This window comes from Pelodiscus sinensis, chromosome 29 (assembly GCF_049634645.1).
Source record: "Pelodiscus sinensis isolate JC-2024 chromosome 29, ASM4963464v1, whole genome shotgun sequence".
Classification (NCBI taxonomy): domain Eukaryota; kingdom Metazoa; phylum Chordata; order Testudines; family Trionychidae; genus Pelodiscus; species Pelodiscus sinensis.
Genome location: NC_134739.1, coordinates 13,623,741 through 13,642,676, shown reverse-complemented (window position 1 = coordinate 13,642,676; position 18,936 = coordinate 13,623,741). Strand labels below are relative to the sequence as shown.

General features: G+C 64.5%; 2 protein-coding genes across 5 annotated transcripts; one reads left to right on the top strand and one right to left on the bottom strand.

Annotated features, from left to right (window-relative positions):
• Positions 1-954: 954 nt before the first annotated feature.
• On the bottom strand, positions 955-8,997 carry PNPO (pyridoxamine 5'-phosphate oxidase). The gene is made up of 7 exons (XM_075911690.1): positions 8,832-8,997; positions 6,909-7,033; positions 6,345-6,444; positions 5,813-5,866; positions 4,491-4,619; positions 3,676-3,746; positions 955-2,851 (listed from the first exon to the last, which is right to left on the bottom strand). The coding sequence occupies exons 1-7, from the start codon at positions 8,958-8,960 to the stop codon at positions 2,686-2,688; spliced, it is 774 nt and encodes a 257-aa protein (XP_075767805.1). The 5' UTR covers positions 8,961-8,997; the 3' UTR covers positions 955-2,685.
• Positions 8,998-9,093: 96 nt separating this feature from the next.
• On the top strand, positions 9,094-18,313 carry LOC112545986 (uncharacterized). 4 transcript variants are annotated; one of them, XM_075911645.1, is made up of 7 exons: positions 9,094-9,195; positions 10,829-11,113; positions 12,541-13,205; positions 14,726-14,796; positions 15,238-15,480; positions 16,397-16,580; positions 17,472-18,313. In XM_075911645.1, exons 2-7 carry the CDS (start codon positions 10,899-10,901, stop codon positions 17,576-17,578), a joined length of 1,485 nt encoding a protein of 494 aa, XP_075767760.1. In that variant the 5' UTR covers positions 9,094-9,195; positions 10,829-10,898; the 3' UTR covers positions 17,579-18,313. The 4 variants fall into 4 exon arrangements, with proteins under 4 accessions (XP_075767760.1, XP_075767757.1, XP_075767759.1 ...); XM_075911642.1 differs by having other exon boundaries at positions 16,334-16,580; XM_075911644.1 differs by having other exon boundaries at positions 9,123-9,195; positions 10,832-11,113; positions 16,334-16,580.
• The last annotated feature ends 623 nt before the right edge of the window (positions 18,314-18,936 follow it).

Here is an 18,936-nt window from a genome sequence, read left to right as displayed (position 1 = left end):
CTGCCTTGGGGGCTTTAGGCACCTGCTCCGACGAAGGCGGTGTGCACAGGTGGGGGCAGATCCCCCCCTCGGTTACACAGAGACCAATGACCCCCAGGCCACGGGGCCGCTGGAAGAGCGACACCCCGCTCAGCGCTGCAGCCAGGCAAAGGCCGGTGGAGGCTGGAGGCAGGAGCCGGCCTGTTCTTCCACCCCCCCACGTGCCTCGAGAATGGGCCACGGGATGCTGCTCCCAGCTTGGGGGGGAACTGCTATCGCTGGGCAGACCCCCCTCCCCGCCGCGCAGAACGGAAGCAGCTTCCCCTGCGCCGCTTTGCCGAAGCCGCGGCTGCCCCGGAGGCCTGACCTCCCCAACACGGGGGCAGTGCCCCTGTTCCTAAGCGCTGACAGCCCCCAGGAGCAGGGCTGGGAGACCGGGGCTCTCCCAGCGCACGCCCTAGATTCCGACTGGTCTCCGGCCGTGAGAAGGTGGCCTGGGCAGGCTCAGGGAGAGCCCCCGGCGCAGAGCAAAGTGCTTAGGGCGTGGGGTGGGTCGCTCTGCTTGCTGCATGGGAACCTCGCCCCCCCCAGCGAAACAGCCCCTGGATCCCGATGCCGATTGGCCGGGGAGGAGGCGAATGACTCAGCGTGCCAAGGTGCGCCGGAGCCGGGAGAGGGCAGGGGTTATCAGGCTGCAGTTTCACTGGGACGCGGCCCAAGAGAGCAAACCCAGGGGAAAGCACACACAGGCTGGGGACAAGTTTCGGCTCCGAGGCTGGGCGCCCAGCGTCCCCTGCCGGAGGTTCCAGGCCTCTGCCCTCGCCTGTGTGTGGGGGGAAGAGACTGAAACCCACAGGCCGCTCCCCCTGCCGGAGAGAGGGAAGAACGCCAAGCCAGCCCTGCCTGCTTAAGGCAGCAGTTTTCCCTTTAAGAACCGCCACGCGAGTTCACATCCAACCACTCCCCCTTCCTGTGTCACTGTCGGCAGGGACTTTATTTGTGAGCTGACAGCTGTAGGGAGACGTTACACAAGACGCTGTGCTGGCAAGCCAGGGCCAGGCCGGTCCCTGGCAGAACAGCTGTACGCACAGAGATTGTACAAATCACAGCCACACCAATCACAGTCACCTCAAAACAGATATTTTGGTCTTGGAAAGGGTTCAGAAAAGGGCAACTAAAATGATCAGGGGTTTGGAACGGGTCCCATATGAGGAGAGGTTAAAGCAACTGGGACTTTTCAGTTTAGAAAAGAGGAGACTGAGGGGGGATATGCTAGAGGTCTATATAATCATGAGTGGTGTGGAGAGGGCCGATAAAGAAAAGTTATTTATCAGTTCCCTAAATAGAAGAACTAGAGGACACCAAATGAAATTAATGGGTAGCAGGTTTAAAACTAATAAAAGAAAGTTCTTCTTCACACAGTGTGTAGTCAACCTGTGGAACTCCTTGCCAGAGGAGGCTGGGAAGGCTCGGACTATAACAGAGTTTAAAGAGAAGCTAGATAATTTCATGGAGGTTAGGTCCATAAAAGGCTATTAGCCAGGGGATAGAAATGGTGTCCTTGGCCTCTGTTTGTCAGAGGCTGGAGAGGGATGGCAGGAGACAAATCGCTTGATCATTGTCTTCGGTCCACCCTCTCTGGGGCACCGGGTGCTGGCCACTGTCGGTAGACAGGATACTGGGCTAGATGGACCTTTGGTCTGACCCAGTACGGCCGTTCTTATGTTCACACATGAACCACACGTCTGCCTCCGGAACCGGTTACGCTGTTGCGCCCGGAGCTAGGGTTGCCAGACGGTTTTGACAAAAATACCGGACACACTTGACATGACATCACAATCGACGTTACGTCTGATTTAGAAAATACCGGACAGTTCTAGTTTCTCAATTTGTTTCCCGGACAGAAAGCTCCAATACTGGACTGTCCGGTTCAAAACCAGACACCTGGCAGCCCTACCCAGGGAAGCCCTGGACAAAATTAAACACTTGATTACAGCTAACGACACACAACATGTCTGCGCCCCCTGGCATGAGGGCTGGCGGGTTAAAGCAGGGAGGCAGGAGACGCTTAGAGAGGCCGGCCCAGGGAGACAGGCCGGCCCAGGGAGACAGGCCGGCCCAGGGAGACAGGCCGACTGGCCATATAATCAGCTAAAGGCCCAGGAGTATCACCTGTCAACGGCCTCTGTGAAATGAGTTTGGGGGGGTCTCAGTTACCTGTGAACCCGCAGCCACCACAATCGGTACCAAGTGCCACCATCGACGCCCTTCGTGGGCAGGCTCAGAGGTGCCAAGGCTCAGGGGGACTATGGAGGCTTCACACATCTTGGCGGGGGAAGTTCGCATGGGGAGAGAGGGAGGGCTGCCAATCTGGCTCCTCTGAGCACCACTGTGCCCTCTAATCTTTTCCATGTACGTGCAGATTTTTTCCCCATCCATGTGCAGAATAAATTTTGTTGCGCGCCGAGACCTGTGCGAATGGGCACCACCCACAGAAACAAAGAACCCAGCGGTGGGCACTCTGCTAATAAGCCGGTCGGTGCAGGAATCTCTCCTGAGCGGCCGCACAACAAACACCCCCCCCCCATGTAGTGCCTTGATTTGTAAAAGGTAAGAGCGTCGTCCTGCGAAGTGCAGGAGCCAAGGGAAGGGGGGAGGGTACAGAAGGGTACTGAAAATATCCCAGGTCTGAAATGGTCTTGGCCTTCAAGGGGCAAGCCTCTCATACACCCAGTTCCCCTCTCCCTTGTGCGCCATGGGGCCCGTGGGGGCAGCGGGGTCCCGGAGGCGCCGGAAGACGATGCGGTCATGTAAGCGGTTGGTTTGGCCCTGCCAGAACTCCACGAGGTCTGGCTTCAGGACGTATCCCCCCCTGCGGGAAGAACAGAGGCTGTGAGAGGCGCCCGGGCAAAGCAGCAGCCGAGGGGGCCCGGGAGGGGGATGCAGGCGGCCCCTTGTTGCAGGGAACAGCAGCAAAGCCGGCCAGCCTCAACCTCGACTGGCCCGGAGCACCCTGCAAGCAAAGCCAGGCGTCGGCGGGGGCGACACGCCGCCGGGTGGGAGGGTGAGGACCAAGCCGGGCGCCTTCCACCGACATCGAACAGCGACGCTGCAGGGCGGAGCGTGGCACCGGGACATTGCAAGAGGCTCCGCCCTTTGGAAAGAGCTCACCTCGGTCCCGGCCGGCCGGCTCTACCAGCCGGGAATCCAGCAGCTTGAAGGGGACCGACATCCGCCAGCAGCCAGGCTGGGGGACCCGACATCTGCCAGCATCCGGGCTGGGGGACCTGACACGAGCCGGGCTGGGGGACCCGACATCCGCCAGCAGCCGGGCTGGGGGACCTGACACGAGCCGGGCTGGGGGACCCGACATCCGCCAGCAGCCGGGCTGGGGGACCTGACACGAGCCGGGCTGGGGGACCCGACATCCGCCAGCAGCCGGGCTGGGGGACCCGACATCCGCCAGCAGCCGGGCTGGGGGACCCGACATCCGCCAGCAGCCGGGCTGGGGGACCTGACACGAGCCGGGCTGGGGGACCCGACATCCGCCAGCAGCCGGGCTGGGGGACCCGACATCCGCCAGCAGCCGGGCTGGGGGACCTGACACGAGCCGGGCTGGGGCCCTCGGGGCTGCAGCAGAGGAAGGGGGGGGGCGGGAGCCCAGGCCTGGCTTGCACAGAAGCTGCGTTGACTCACCAGTACGCAGGCTTTGGCACGGGTCCCTCCCGGTACAGCTCTTCCAGCTCCGCGTTCTTCTTCCTTAAATGCTGCAAGGGAGGGGGAACCGGGCTGAAGCCCTGGGCTCCCACCATCGAGTGAGCCCAGCCCGGCCTAGAGCCCGGCCAACTCCCCTAGGACAGTGGTTCCCAACCCAGTGCCAGCCCCCCGGTACCAGCCTCCTCCTTCCAGAGCTGCTCTGCACCCAACCCCCCAGAGTCTCCTCCAGTGCCAGCTGCCAATATCAGCTCTGTCCCCAGAGCCCCCCAGCACTAGCTCAGCCTCCGGAGCCCCCCAGCACTAGCCCCGCGCCCCTCAGCTAGCCCCGCGCTGCTGCCCGCCTCGCGGCGGCTCTGGGAGCCCGGGTGCATCACCCAGCGCCTCCCCTCCTGCCACGGCTGTTGGGAGAGGCGGGTCCTGCCCCGCTGCTCAGCCAACCAGTGGCGGGCAGGGGCGGGGTCTCCTTCAGCCGCGGAAGAGCGCTTCCCTGCTGGCGGAAGGGCTGTGCGGCGTGGGGAAGCGGGAGGAGACTCCGCCCCTGCCTGGCGCTGGTTGGCTGAACGGAGGGGCAGGACCCGCCTTTCCCAACAGCTGGGTCAGAGTGGTGCCCGTGCCCCCCCCAGAGCCCGGCAGCCAGAGGAACACGGCCGGCGGTTGGGCACCGCTGCCATAGGAGACAGGATGCGCCGGGACACATGGCGAGGGAACGAGCGCCCCTGGGAAAACCACCGACACACCCGGGGGGGCGGGAACCCAGCACAGTATCTCCCCCCCCCCCGGGTGCCGCTGCTCACCTCCCGGTCGGGGATCACAGTGCTCTGGTGACTCACAACTGCCCCGATCTGGCTGCTCCGAGGCCGGGAGTGGAAGTAGCGCTCCGATTCCTCCTCCGGCAGCCTCGCCACAGAGCCCTCGATCCGCACCTGCAACGGCCCCAGGGAGATGGGACAGGCTGGGGGCAGCCCAAGCTCATTTTGCCAACATGACTAGGACCAGGTGTGCACGAGGCGAAAGGCAGGGACTGTGCCCTCCTCTGCGGATCCCCCACCGGCCAACGGCGCCCTCCCTCCCGCGCTGTTATCCCAGGAGGTCACCCCCCCGGGGCTGAGCTGGGGAGCAGCGATCATTTGAATTAGGGATGTTAAGGACTAGTCGGCTATCCAAGGAGCATCTGCTTAGCGGATAGTCTCTCGGCTAGTCGATCCCCGCCCCCACCCTTATGAGCTAGAGGCAGCAAAGGGGTGGGGAGGGGGAAAGGGTACCTCAAAGCAGCAGCGCCACTCAGCTGAGCGGGAGATCAGCTGTGCGACGCTGCCGCTTTGAAACCCCACAGCAGCATTTCAAAGGGGCAGACGTGGAGCTCGGGGTCCCAAGCTGATCCCGGGCTCCAAATGGCATTTCCCCAGAACCCGGAGTCAGCTGGGGAGCCCCCCGCTGGCCCCGGGCTGCACGGGTTGTACGTTCCAAAGGAGGAATGCGGAAGTGCCTCTCGACTAGTCAATGAACCGCATTTTAACATCCCTCGTTTCAATCACCCCGCGACCTGCAGGGCCGAGAGAGCTCCAACGTCTCTCCAGAGGCTGGCACCGCCGGGGACAGCCAACCCAGTGGCCCCCACTGCAGGCAGTCCCGAGAACGTCTAGAGACCCCACCTAGAACTCAGCTGGGCTCTCTCCCCGCTGCCCGTCATTTCACACCCAGATTTCCTGCCCCCATAAGAAACCTGCTAGCCCAGAGGCAGCTGCTTTCCAAGATGTCTGAGCACAGCCCAGCCCCGGTGCCGAGCCCGGCACGCTTCGGGAGCGGGAAGAATGCGACCCCGTGAGCCGGCCGAGTGGCAGAGTCCAGGCACCCATCCCAGCTGGTAGCGAGCCGCTTTGGAGCGTCTGAGAAGCCCCCCCCCCCCCCCCCCCCCCCCCCCAGTGCAAGACGAGCAAACAGGGGCTCCGTTCCACACTCGAGAGCGACCCGCGAGCAGGCTGCACCTGCCGTATCCCACCCAGACACGCCTCAGCCGGGCGTCCCAGCGACCGAACACAATGCCGACGCTGTGTTCGGGGTGCCGAGCCCCCCCCCACTCGGCCGCTTCCTCCCCCGGCCTGGGAGCGCAACTCACCTGGCGGTTAAGGGGCTCCCAGTAGAAGACGATCGTAGCAAAAGGATTGGAGTCCTGAAGACAAAACACAAACCAAAGGGTTTCATCCAGTGGTTCGGAATGGAAAGTCGAGAGAAACGCCCCGCCCAGCCCCGACTCTGCCCCATGGCTTGGGGCCGGGAGGGACTGGAGAGCAGGACAGAGCCCGCGAGGCTCACAGGGGGTGCCAGCCTCCGCCTCCCTTGATCAAGCAGACTGGGGAGTGGTGGACATCCCCTCCCTCCCCGGGGTCAGCACTGCCCAGGGCACTTTGGTCCTTAGGCATGGCTGTGGGTGGCACTTCTGTCCTCCGTGCCCTCCCGGTGCAGACCACGAGCACCCGGCAAGTCATCGCCCTGCCCTTCACCCGGGCAAAGTCCAAGTTCCCACCGAGACACAGGCGAGGGGGCGGCCTCCTGCCTCGCTGGCTCCCGTCTTCGTCCTCGAGCGCCCCCCACTCCCCCTGCAACCTGCCCTGAATCACAGACCCAGGAAGCCACGAGGCAGCTCTCACCAGCTCCTTTCCTTTGCGGCTCTCGTGGTTGGTGAAGAAGCGAAAGCCATGCTGGCTGAACCCCTTCAGGAGCAGCATGCGGGCAGAGGGCCGCCCGTCCCTGAGCCAGGGAAGAAACGCCACCAGTCAGCAGAGGAGTGCCACCGTGGGCAGAGACACCGCTGGCCTGCCCGTACCCAGGGGAAGGGAACCTGCCCTCTTCCTGCACCCGGGGAGGATCAGTTTGTGATGGGAAGGAAGGCATGCTTCCCCCACTCTCACCCTGTCTCTCATTCTAGACAGAAGCACAGTACAGCTTTTGGGATTAGACCCCACTGGAGCCAGTCTACTGGGAGGGGCAGGCCAGCTGCCCGACGTGACAGGGCAAATGCCCAACCCAGAGCTGTGCCCCGCTCCTGACCAGCACAAACACGTCACAAGCCGCCTCCTTCCCTCCTCGCCCGGGATATGCTAGCTGGCAGGGTACCGTGCTTGCAGGAAAGCAAAGGAGGCCTCCCAAAGACGCAGGCCGGAGAGATTCTGGGCCAGCAAGTAACTTGGCAGCGGGTCCCTGGCAGTGCCCACCTGGTGCAGGTGGCCAAGCACATAGCATTGGCTTCGCCGATTGAGGGGCACTGCCTGGCCTCGTCAAACCACACGGCAAACTGCTTGATCGGGTCGAAGGAGGCGAGATGTTTCTCCTCAAAGGCCTGCCCGGGACAGAAAGGGAGCCAGGAGGCACATCTGAGTGTTTCCGGTCCCCACACCTCAATCTCCATGCACCATCCCGAACCCTGCTGTCCAGGGAGGCCAGTCAAGGATGCCGGGCGAGATGCCGAGAGCACAGAAGTGTAGCCCCCCCCCCAACTCCCAGCCTGCCGAACACCCGGATTATCCCCACCCGAAATGTTGCTTCAAGTCACACAGCGAGTCAAAACTGAACCTAGAGTCCTACCCCAGCCCTGGGCCAGCCAGTGGAGAACAGTCCTGGCTGCTTGTTTCATAGACTTCTGATTTTTTGTAGGTCAGCTAAGCTCTGTGAAGCAGCCGCCTCGTCCCAGACGGTTGCCAGTCTTGGCGGTTAAAAGCATGGCTTGGGAGTCAGGAGACCAGGATTTTAGCTCCAGTTCCGCTACTGACTCACTGCGTGACCTTGCCCTCCCTTCGTCTCTGTGCCTCAGTTTCCCACTGTATGTCAAGCACGGTATTTACGCCCCGCACTGGTTGTTATGAAAATTAATTCACTGGGTTTAATGTGCGCAGAGTCTTAAGAGTCTTCTTCATGGGAAAGCTGTTACCTGTTATACAAATATAATTACAGGCATGGCGTTTCCCAGACACATTGACTCTGGAATAAATGGGGGGGAGGCTTAAAATCAATGCTTCTTAAGTGACATAAACTAACCTGACAAAAGGCCTTCTCATACCAGCATAAGAGCGACCCACATATGGCTTATACCCATACAGATGCAATATAAACTCACACCTTAGCTTATCCTGTTATTACTCTCCTGTGTAGCCAAGTACTGGCCTGACGGGCAGGCTGCTAAAGCCAGGCACGGCTCTGTGGGTAACATAAGAACAGCCACATTGGGCGATATCAAAGCTACAGCGAGTCCAGCAGCCTGTGTCCCGACAGTGGCTAATTCCAGGTGCTCCCAAGGGAATGAACAGAAGAGGCAATTATCACATGCCCCCTCCCCTGTCACCAATCCCAGCTTCTGGCAGTGGGAGGTACAGGGAGAACCAGAGTAGGAGGGAGGAGGCGTCCTGGGGAATCTAACTAGCTATTGAGGGACCTGTCCTGTGAATTTATGGAATTGGTTGTCAAACCGGGCTGTAATTTCTGGCCTTCCCACCGTCCCCTGACAAGGGCCCCACCCTGGCCCCCGGAGAGGACCCGGGGCCTCAGAGGGCATTCCTGGGACCCCGGCTTGGGCGAGCGCAGGGCAGGATCTAGGGAGGGAGCACTGCGCATCAGCTGACCCGGGGAACCTGTGGGGGAGGGGAGACTGGGCACCCCATCTGTATGGGGGGGGCAGAGATATTTTCAGCCCCCCCCTTCCTCCTCACTGCCCCCCCTCACCTCTCTATTTGGGCCCCTCCCTCCCCAAAATAACCTGGGACACCCCATTGTCCCAGGTGCCCCCCTCCTCTTGCAGCCCCCTCCCCAAAGCCCCACCCCCACATGGCCCCCCTCCTCCCACGTGACTCTCCCATGTGCCCCTCCCCTCCTGTAGCCCCCCCCACGTGCCCCGCCCCCATCAGGCCCCTCCCCTCCTTTAGCCCCCCCCACGTGCCCCTCCCCCGCACAGGCTCCTCCCCTCCTGTAGCCCCCCCCACGTGCCCCGCCCCCATCAGGCCCCTCCCCTCCTCTCCTTTAGCCCCCCCCACGTGCCCCTCCCCCGCACAGGCCCCTCCCCTCCTGTAGCCCCCCCACTTGCCCCGCCCCCATCAGGCCCCTCCCCTCCTGTAGCCCCTCCCCCGCATAGGCCCCTCCCCCCTCACCTCCGCGTCCCCCCGGTAGCTTTTCCGCAGCGGCCCCAGGTCCATGGCTGCAGCCGGCCCCTGCGCAGGGCTACGGGAGCCGAGCCGGGCCCAAACGCGCAGCCCCCTCCGCGCTGCGTCACGGATCATCGCCCCGCCCCTTTGGGGAGGGGTCAGGACGCGGGACGTGCCGCACGTCGGGGCGGGGCGGGATTGCAGGCCACGCCCCTGCCCCAAGCAGCCAATAGGGGGGCTGCTGCCTAGTGTCCAATCGGGAGGGAGACAGGGCCTCGCCGCAGCCAATGGGGAGGCGGCGGGGGCGGGACTCGGGCGACCAGGAAATGGTGTCAGGGCTGTAAACAGGCACATGGAGGGGATGTTAAAGGTGCAGTGTCGGGGGGGCAGAGGGAAGGGGCAGACAGGGCGATGTGGGGGGGCAGAGGGAAGGGGCAGACAGGGCGATGTGGGGGGGCAGACAGGGAAGGGGCAGACAGGGCGATGTGGGGGGGCAGACAGGGAAGGGGCAGACAGGGCGATGTGGGGGGGCAGACAGGGAAGGGGCAGACAGGGCGATGTGGGGGGGCAGACAGGGAAGGGGCAGACAGGGCGATGTGGGGGGGCAGAGGGAAGGGGCAGACAGGGCGATGTGGGGGGGCAGACAGGGAAGGGGCAGACAGGGCGATGTGGGGGGGCAGACAGGGAAGGGGCAGACAGGGCGATGGGGGGGGCAGACAGGGAAGGGGCAGACAGGGCGATGGGGGGGGGCAGACAGGGAAGGGGCAGACAGGGCGATGTGGGGGGGGCAGACAGGGAAGGGGCAGACAGGGCGATGTGGGGGGGCAGAGGGAAGGGGCAGACAGGGCGATGTGGGGGGGCAGAGGGAAGGGGCAGACAGGGCGATGTGGGGGGGCAGACAGGGAAGGGGCAGACAGGGCGATGTGGGGGGGCAGAGGGAAGGGGCAGACAGGGCGATGTGGGGGGGCAGAGGGAAGGGGCAGACAGGGCGATGTGGGGGGGCAGACAGAGAAGGGGCAGACAGGGCGATGTGGGGGGGCAGACAGGGAAGGGGCAGACAGGGCGATGTGGGGGGGCAGAGGGAAGGGGCAGACAGGGCGATGTGGGGGGGCAGACAGGGAAGGGGCAGACAGGGCGATGTGGGGGGGGCAGACAGGGAAGGGGCAGACAGGGCGATGTGGGGGGGCAGAGGGAAGGGGCAGACAGGGCGATGTGGGGGGCAGAGGGAAGGGGCAGACAGGGCGATGTGGGGGGGCAGAGGGAAGGGGCAGACAGGGCGATGTGGGGGGCAGAGGGAAGGGGCAGACAGGGCGATGTGGGGGGCAGACAGGGAAGGGGCAGACAGGGCGATGTGGGGGGGGCAGACAGGGAAGGGGCAGACAGGGCGATGTGGGGGGCAGAGGGAAGGGGCAGACAGGGCGATGTGGGGGGGGCAGAGGGAAGGGGCAGACAGGGCGATGTGGGGGGGCAGAGGGAAGGGGCAGACAGGGCGATGTGGGGGGCAGAGGGAAGGGGCAGACAGGGCGATGTGGGGGGGCAGACAGGGAAGGGGCAGACAGGGCGATGTGGGGGGGGCAGACAGGGAAGGGGCAGACAGGGCGATGTGGGGGGGCAGACAGGGAAGGGGCAGACAGGGCGATGTGGGGGGGCAGACAGGGAAGGGGCAGACAGGGCGATGTGGGGGGGCAGAGGGAAGGGGCAGACAGGGCGATGTGGGGGGGCAGAGGGAAGGGACAGACAGGGCGATGTGGGGGGGCAGACAGGGAAGGGGCAGACAGGGCGATGTGGGGGGGCAGAGGGAAGGGGCAGACAGGGCGATGTGGGGGGGCAGAGGGAGAGGGTGCTAATCAGAGAGAAGGTTGGAAAGCTAAGTGAACCCTAACCCCAGGGACAGTGTGGAGGTGGGTGCCGGGAGGGGGATGAAAACGGGCGTTTTTACACAACCCTTTTTGGTTTCTTTTTTCCTGCTGGAGCCTTCCAAGCTCTCTCCCTTTTTTTTGCAGCAGGCCGAGGTTTCCTCCTTCTCTGCCCAGGCCACTTCCCCCGGGCTGGCAGCTGTGCTTATGAGGGCCAATGGCTGGCGTTGTCACTGACCTGCAGGCCCTGCAGAGCCATCTCCAGGCCATGGAGCGGGGAATGGGGAGTGGGGAGCAGCCGGACGATCGCCCCCTGTACAAACTGCCCGAGCCTGGACTGGAAGGTGCTGCTCTCTGTGGCCCTGACTTCCAGCAGCCCCAGCAACTGGAGCTCCCGGAGTGCCGAGGACACATCCCCCCAGAATGTACCAGGTAGGAGGGGGAGTCACCCGGCTAGACCCTGGAGAGTGGGGGGGGGGGGGGGGGAGGCCTGATGTGACTTCTCTAGGAAAGTGGTGTGGTCTAGAGCCAGGAGCGCTCAGCAAAGCTTGGCTGGGCTGCCGGGTGACCTTGGACAAGCCAATTCATAGACTCCTAGAGCTGGAAGAGACCTCAGAAGCCATCAAGTCCAGCCCCCTGCTCTAGGCAGGACCAACCCAACTAAATCAACCCGGCCAGGGCTTTGTCAAGCCGAGACTTAAACACCTCTAGGGATGGAGACTCCACTACTTCCCTAGGGAACCCAGCCCAGCGCCTCCCCACCCTTCTAGGGAAATAGTTTTTCCTAATATCCAACCTGGACCTCTCCCACCTCAACTTGAGCCCATTGCTCCTTGTTCTGCATCTGTCACTACTGAGAACAGCCTCTCTCCAGCCTCTTTGGAACCTCCCTTCAGGAAGTTGAAGGCTGCTCTCAAATCCCCCCTCACTCTTTGCTTCTGCAGACTAAACAAACCCAACTCCCTCAGCCTCTCCTCATAGGTCATGTGCTCCAGCCCCCGAATCATTTTGATTGCCTCCGCAGGACCCTCTCCAATGCGTCCACATCCTTTCTGTAGTGGGCGGGAGGGCCCAGAACTGGACACAACACTCCAGAGGTGGCCTCACCAGAGACGAATAAAGGGGAATAATCACTTCTCTGGATCTGCTGGCAATGCTTCTCCTAATGCACCTAATATGCCATTAGCCCTCTTGGCTACAAGGGCCCCTGTTGACTCACATCCAGCTTCTCATCCACTGTAACCCCCAGGGCCTTTTCTGCAGAACTGCTGCTTAGCCAGTCAGTCCCCAGCCTGTACCAATGTTTGGGATTCTTCCCTCCCAAGGGCAGGACCCTGCACGTGTCCTTGTTGAACCTCAGCAGATTTCTTGTGGCCCAATCCTCTAATTTGTCTAGGTCACTCTGGACCCTTTCCCTGCCCTCCAGCGTATCCACCTCTCCCCCAGCTTAGTGTCATCTGCAGACTTGCTGAGGTGTGATCCATCCCCTCAGCCAGGTCGTTAATAAAGATGTTGAACAAAACCGGTCCTAGAACCGAACCTTGGGGCCCTCTGCTTGAAACCAACCGCCAACCTCCGAATACGCTGCCTTTTGAATTCTGCTGCAAGCCACCAGCCTGAACTCTTGTGGTCAGTAAAGGCCCCCTGGCACTTTTCACAAGCTTTCGCCCTGGGCTGGAGGTTCCATGAATTCCCCCTGCAGCTGCACGTGGCTGTAACTTTCTCTCTGTGTTAAATAGCTGCCACGTACCCCCCCAGAGGTGGCTGCATTTCACTGGCGGGCGCTTGCCCCGTATTCGGAGGTGGTAGGGAATGGTGTGATTTATCCTTCTTCCCTCTTGGCTTTTGTCTGCTTCCAGCGCCCACCTCCCTGGAGCCCTGAGCAGCCTGGGCCGGCCCAGCCACCCTCTGCTGGGTGTGGAAGAAGAAATCAAGCACCGGAAACGACCCAGGCTCTCCAGCGGACCCCTGGCCAGTCCCAGCCTGGTGGCTCCCTTCCCTCGTGCGCTGAGCGGGCCAGAGACCACGCCCCCCTTGGGACACGTCCTTCCGAGCAGCAGCCTGGATCTACCCAGCAGACGCCCCCAGGACGGGCTGCCGCACGCCAGGACTTCGGACGCTCCCAGAGGGGTGCGTCCTGGGGCCGTGGGGCTCTGCAGGCCGGGCGCGGAGCAGCGGGAGTCTCCGGCCCCGAATTACGGACATGAGGACGGCTGCCCGTGGAGCAGCCGGGCTCCCCTGGGGGGCAGCAGCGCCAGCCGTCGAGCGAGTAGGGTCTCGGGTCTGTACGTGGAGCTGATCAAGGAGCTGGAGCTGCAGGTGTCGGAGCTGCGGAATCTCCTGGCCTCGCGGGAGGAGGCCGCCCTGTGGCAGGAGAGGAGGATCCGGGAGCTGGAGCTGGAGAACCAGCAGCTGAAGAGCCAGCTCCGGAACCTGGAGGAGCAGAACGACCTGCTCTCCAGCAGCAGCGGGGCAGGGGCCGCAGCTGCCAGGGCTGGGCCGGGGCCCGGAAATAGCTGTGTTGGTAACTCAGCCCTCCTTCCTCCTTGGCTTCCTGGCTTAGCTGGGGAGGCAGTTTGCAGCTGTGCCAGCTTCGAGGCCGCTAGCCCAGGCGTGGCCTGCTGGGGTCTGCATCCCCCACTCAGACCAGCGGCGTCAGGGCATGCAGGGAGGGGTCCCCTTATCCTGGCGCGTCAGGCCTGGGCCCCAGTTTGGGCAGATGGACCAATGGCAAACCCCCTGGCGAGGGCCCTACCACATTCACAGCCCTGAAAACCACGTCCCGGACAGGGAACCCTGGCTCGCCCCCTGCACCCTGGGCTTTGGGGAGCTTTTGCCCTCCCCTATGACGAGTTCAAGGTATTTCTCAAATTGGGGTCGGGGGCAACGTCCCCTCCAGTTTTTCCTACCCATGCACAGAATACATTTTGTTGTGTGCACCAAGGCATGTGAAGATGTGCACCACCGCGAGAAACACGCTGCTGCTCAGCTGGGCGGCACTGGACTCTCTCCGCCGCAGCGCTCGGCTTCCAGGGAACCCTGAGCCGAGGGTCATTTTAAGGGGGGTTGCAACCCTGATTCTATGGCCGTGCTGCCCTCCGAGCCGAGTGGCGGCCGTTGGCCGGGGGCCCAGCTCTGAAGGCTGCGCCCCGCCAGCAGCAGCGGAGTCACCAGCGCTGGGCCTGGCCCTTCGGGCTTCAGAGCTGGGCGGCCAGAGGGTAGCGGCTGCTGACCGAGGGCCTACGTCTGCAGGCGGCAGGGCAGGGCAGGGCAGGGCAGGGCCGCCCCACCCGTCCTCCTGCCCACCTGCTGACAGCAGCTGCCTCTGCTTTTCTGGGCTCCCGGCCAGCAGCCGCTGCTCTCCGGTTGCTCAGCTCTGAAGGCAGCAGAACTGCAACTCCCCCCCCGCCACCACCATACCCGAACCGTGTGTCCACTGCCCCCTTCCCCACTCCGGGGGGGGTCGGGCCCCCTGCAACCCCCCCCCGCCACACCCGGACCGTGTGTCCACTGCCCCCTTCCCCACTCCGGGGGGGGTCGGGCCCCCTGCAATCCCCCCCCGCCACACCCGAACCGTGTGTCCACTGCCCCCTTCCCCACTCCGGGGGGGGTCGGGCCCCCTGCAATCCCAGCGCCGCCGATCCAGATGGAAATCAGGACACGGCTGACTTCTAAAACCCGCCGGCCGGGACGTGGACCCGAACGGGCCGTGAATTTGGCAGGGCCCTGGGAAGACCCGTGGGCGGGCTCTGGGCTAGGCCGCGGGCTCCGGCCTTCCGCTGCGTCTGGCAGGGCCCCCCCCCCGCAGGCTCCCCCCTCCAGCTCGGCAGCGGGGGCTGGAACGCGCGGCTCTACCCCCCGGGAAACTCTGCGGTGCCAGCTCTGTGGAGGGGTCCCGGAGGGCGGGGGGGTCCCTGGAGAGCGCAGGGCAAGAGGCAGGCGCCAGGCGAGCCGCGGGGCAGATGGCGAAGGAGCTGGGGGGGGGGATGGGTTTCCCGCGGGCCGCTGCCGCGCTCAGCTCGGTCTCTGTGCATCTCTCCCCAGACATCAGCGGGAGCAACCTCCAGTTCCTCAAGGGCCTGGTGGGGCTGCTGGAGAGACACGCAGCCCTGCAGGTGGGTGCCCGGCTCGCCCCGTCCCACCGCCCGCGCGGGGAGGCCACAGCGGGGCGCCCGGAGCAGAGGCCAGCGTCGGGCCCGGGAAAGGTGGTCCAGGCCGGGGCGGGGCGCGCTCGGGGGAGATGACCCCACGCCTGCCTGGCAGGATGCGGTCGCTGGTCGCTCCTCGCCCCCCGCCCGTATCCGAGCCCCATTGGATCGCTCCAGGCGCACGCCGGGTCTCTGGGCACCCGCTTGGCGTTTCCCCGACCTGTAAGCCAGGCCGCCGATTTAACGTTCCTGCGGCTCCCTCTGCCCCCCCCCCCGTTTCTCCCCACTGGGGGGCAGAGAATTGGAAGCAGGCAGAGCCAGCACGGTGGGGGGGCCCAGGCAAGAAGGGGGAGCTCGTCCGTCACCCCCTTTCCCCCTACGCCTGCCAGCGGTTCCCTCCTCTTGCAGGCCAGCGGCCTCCCGCCCTTCTGCTCTCTCGGGGGGGAGCAGCGGTGCCCCCCAGCTGAGGCCCCCCAAAGCTCCCCGCTGTGGCGGATGCAAGCGGGGGTCCCCACCGGCCTCCCACCCTGGCTGAGCACGGAGGACGGCTCGGCGAGCCCCGCCCCCCTCAGCGACACCGCCGGCTTGTGGGAGGAGAACCTGCAGGACACGCTGCCCGACGGGACCCCGGTGTGGGCCTCGCCCGTGGAGGTGGGTGCTGCTGCCGGGACGCAGCCGGAGGGGGCCCTGAGAGGGCGCATGTGGGCAGAGTGGGGGGCTAGGAGCCCGGCCCAGCCCTAATAGACGCAGCGGCTGCTCCCCAGCTTCTCTAGGGCTTTTCCCCAGGCCTGGGTTTGCGACCCCCCCCCCCGCCCCGTTGGGCTTGAAGGCTCCGGAGCCAGCGATCCTGCCCTCGAGCCAGCCACACCCCTGCCGGCTCTTCTCGCGGGGCGCCAGGCAGGCTGTCCACGGGGAACAGGAGGCCCTAGACCGACAGCCCTCGGCTGTGGCGGGCACGCAGGGGAGGGCCTGGAGCAGGGAGGCCAGCCCCCTGGGTTCTAACCGTGGCTGCAGGATGGCACGTCCTGTACCGGTGGGAGATGAGTCAGGACCAGGGGGCCCTGTAAGCTGGACGCTCAGGTGGCTGCTCAGGAGATTCCCGTGCCGCCCAGCTGATTAGCAGTGCACCCACAGCTGGCACCGTGTGGTGTCTACTGGTGGTGCACATGCCTCGGTGCATGTAACAAAATTTATTCCACTCACCAATGGAGAAAATTAGAGGGAACACTGGTCAGGACTCATGGGTTCTCGCTCCGCTCAGTCAGGGGCATGCTGTGCACCCAGAGGCCAGTTACTCAGCCTTTCAGTGCCTCAGTTTCCCCGTCTATAAAGCGGGAGCCACTATCCCTCCCTGGAGGTCGCTGGAACAGGGCCTGAGGAAGGACCGCTGAGGGGCGAGGCCATTGCCTGTCTAGCCTCCCTGGTGGGGTTTAAGGACATCTCCCCAGCCTCCAGGCCCCCACTGGGAGCGGAATGACAAGGTCCCTCTCTCCGTGGGCCCTAGGAGAACGGGCGGACCAAGCTGGAGCTGATCCCCAACTCAGGAGTCTACATCACCCCCCACCAGCTGGACGACCTCTCGCAGGTCCCCACCGACAAGCCCAAGCTGATGACCCGCCGCCTGCTGGATTACTTCTTCTCCCGGGAGACGCTCGCCAGGTCCTCGGCCACCGGCCAGCGCATCGCCCACAACAACACGACCATGGAGAAACCCGTCCGCCTGCCGGTGGCTGTGGTCACCGCCATCAAAGGTAGGGGGGCGGGCAGGGCGAGCGCTGAGATCCCGGCCTGTTGCTTCCTGCGGCTCGCCGCCCTGGCCCGGCGGGGAGAGGGCCGAGCAGGCGCAGAACGGGCAGGGCTCCGGGGCGGGCATTGAATGCAGGGGACGCAGCCTGATTGAACCGAGGGCGGGCACTGGTCATACTGGCTCTGGGGGGTCGTGTCCTCCGTGGGGCCAGGCCCATCCTACCCTGCCAGGACACCTTGGTCCTAAGCTAATGGGACGCTCCTCGGCTGGACCTTGTGGGGCAGAGGTGGGGGGAACCACGCAGCTGGCGTAGGCCAGGGAAGTTCGAGCTTCTGCCCCACACCTTCGGATTTCCTGCGGCAGCCTCGCCCGGCCGTTCGGTTCGCTGCCGCCCTGCCGGGGTGGTGATGGCGGCCGGGGAGTGGGGCTGCTGCCCCCGTGGCCACGCACTGCCCCAGGGAGAGACCGATTCTCAGTCCCCGATGAGCTGGGCTTGATTGGAATTGGGGAGCTCAAGCTCGGAGCCCGTTCCCAGCCCCCTCCCATCTGCCTTCCCGGCCTGCTCAGCGGGGTAACTAGTGAACCGGCACCCGGCCACAGCCCAGCGCGGACGGGGACTGCTCCAGCCCAGCCAGGCCCAGCGCGCCGGGCCGCAGGCCGGTTCACCCGTGAAGTTAACTTGGGATTTGACAACCCTCTGCCAGGCCGCAGGGCAAAGCCATAGCGCCTCTGGGCTGAGCGGGGGACCGGGCGGGGTACGGCCGTAGCCATCGCACCCCTTGGCTGGGCCCCGCCTGCCTGGCACGCCGGGGTCTGGAGTCCTTCCTCTCCCTGGACCCCGCCAGAGCCAGCGCCGGCCTGTGGCTTTGCTCCATGTCTCTGCCCTCCCCCCCAGAGTACGTCACCAAAGTGTGCGGCAGGGGCTGCAACTTCAACGCCGTGATCAACAGCAAGTGCGGCACGTCCCGCAGGGCCGTGAAGAAGATGATCAAGATGGAGTAAAGGGCCCTGGAGCCGGCCGCCGGCTCCAAACACTCCTCCGAGGGCCCATCGCCCCCACGGCTGGCAGCGGGCGGCTCCGGCTCCCTCCCACGCAGTAACGGGGGGAGCGCGGCGGGATCGGCCGCCCCTGCCTGCAGGCCCGATGGGGGCAGCCGTGGGGGAGCTGTTCTTTCGCACTTTACACAATGCACCCGGGGGCGGAGGGGCCGGAACGCGGGGACTGGCGCCTTGGCGGGCGTGTCCGGAGCAGAGCGGCGGAGATGGAGCAGGGGGCGTGTTCGGCGGCAGCAGCTCCCATGTTCTGTTCGGACAAGGCCCCGCGGCGCGAGGGCTGATCCAAGCCAGGAGGCTGAACGCACCTGGGGGCGAGGGGATCCCAGCTCCGCTACCGGCCTCTCCGCCGCCTCCGGGCAGCTCTCCCACCTGTCAGACTGGAGAAGGGGACCCTGCTGTAGTCCGGGCCCCCCCAGCCGGAGCAGGGAATGTCTGCTTGGAAACATTCACCAGCCTGTTCGCAGACCCGGCGACGAACCCAGCCCCGGGCCGGAGCGTGACTCTTCGGCGCGAGGGGGCAACGCCTGGCTCGCAAGGCAGCTTCTCTGCGCGCTGCAGGGGTCCGACTTGAACAGGGGACGAGACTTTCTCTGTAAAAAAAGTTCCCTTAAGTAAATACATTGTAAATAAAATAGCCCCTTCTCTTCCCCCTTCCCTAATAAAGACTGGATGGGAGCAGCGCAGGCTCGCTGGTCTCTGGTTACTGCTCCCCAGTGTAGATGGGCCCTGCTGGAATTGACCCTCCGGGGGTTGCCAGAGATTCAAACTAGCATCTCAGCCCAACCAGCACAGCCTCCCCTCCTGCCCCAGAGGCTGAACTGTTCCCCCCCCAAACCCCCCCGGGAGGGATGGGAAAGAGAATTCAAAGTGGCCGGTTCGCTGTGGCCGTTGCCCTCCTCTGGCAGGCTCAGAATGGAGCCGTTTCCCACGTCACAGGCTGCCGCCAGCTGGCTCCTGCTCTTGCTTCCAGATGTAAACGGGGGTGGGGGTGGGGGGATGGAGGGAGGGGGACACTTTCCATTGACTTTAGATCCTGCGCCTCGCCCCCCCCCGGTCACTGGCTGCTTTTGAAAGTCCCAGGCTGTAGTTTTTCCTGCCCCATGCTGGTGGAGGGGGCTCGACCGAAGGCCTCTGGGTAGCTACAGCGCAGGGCCAGCCCTGGAGAAGGGGGTTCAGGCGCCAGCCCCCTCCGGGGCACGGGGATCATGGCAATTGGTTCATCTCACCCGGGCACGCGTCCGTGGAGAAGCAGCAGCGCGTTTCACAGGGGCAGGCGAGGGCCCCGTCCAGGGCAGGACTCGCAG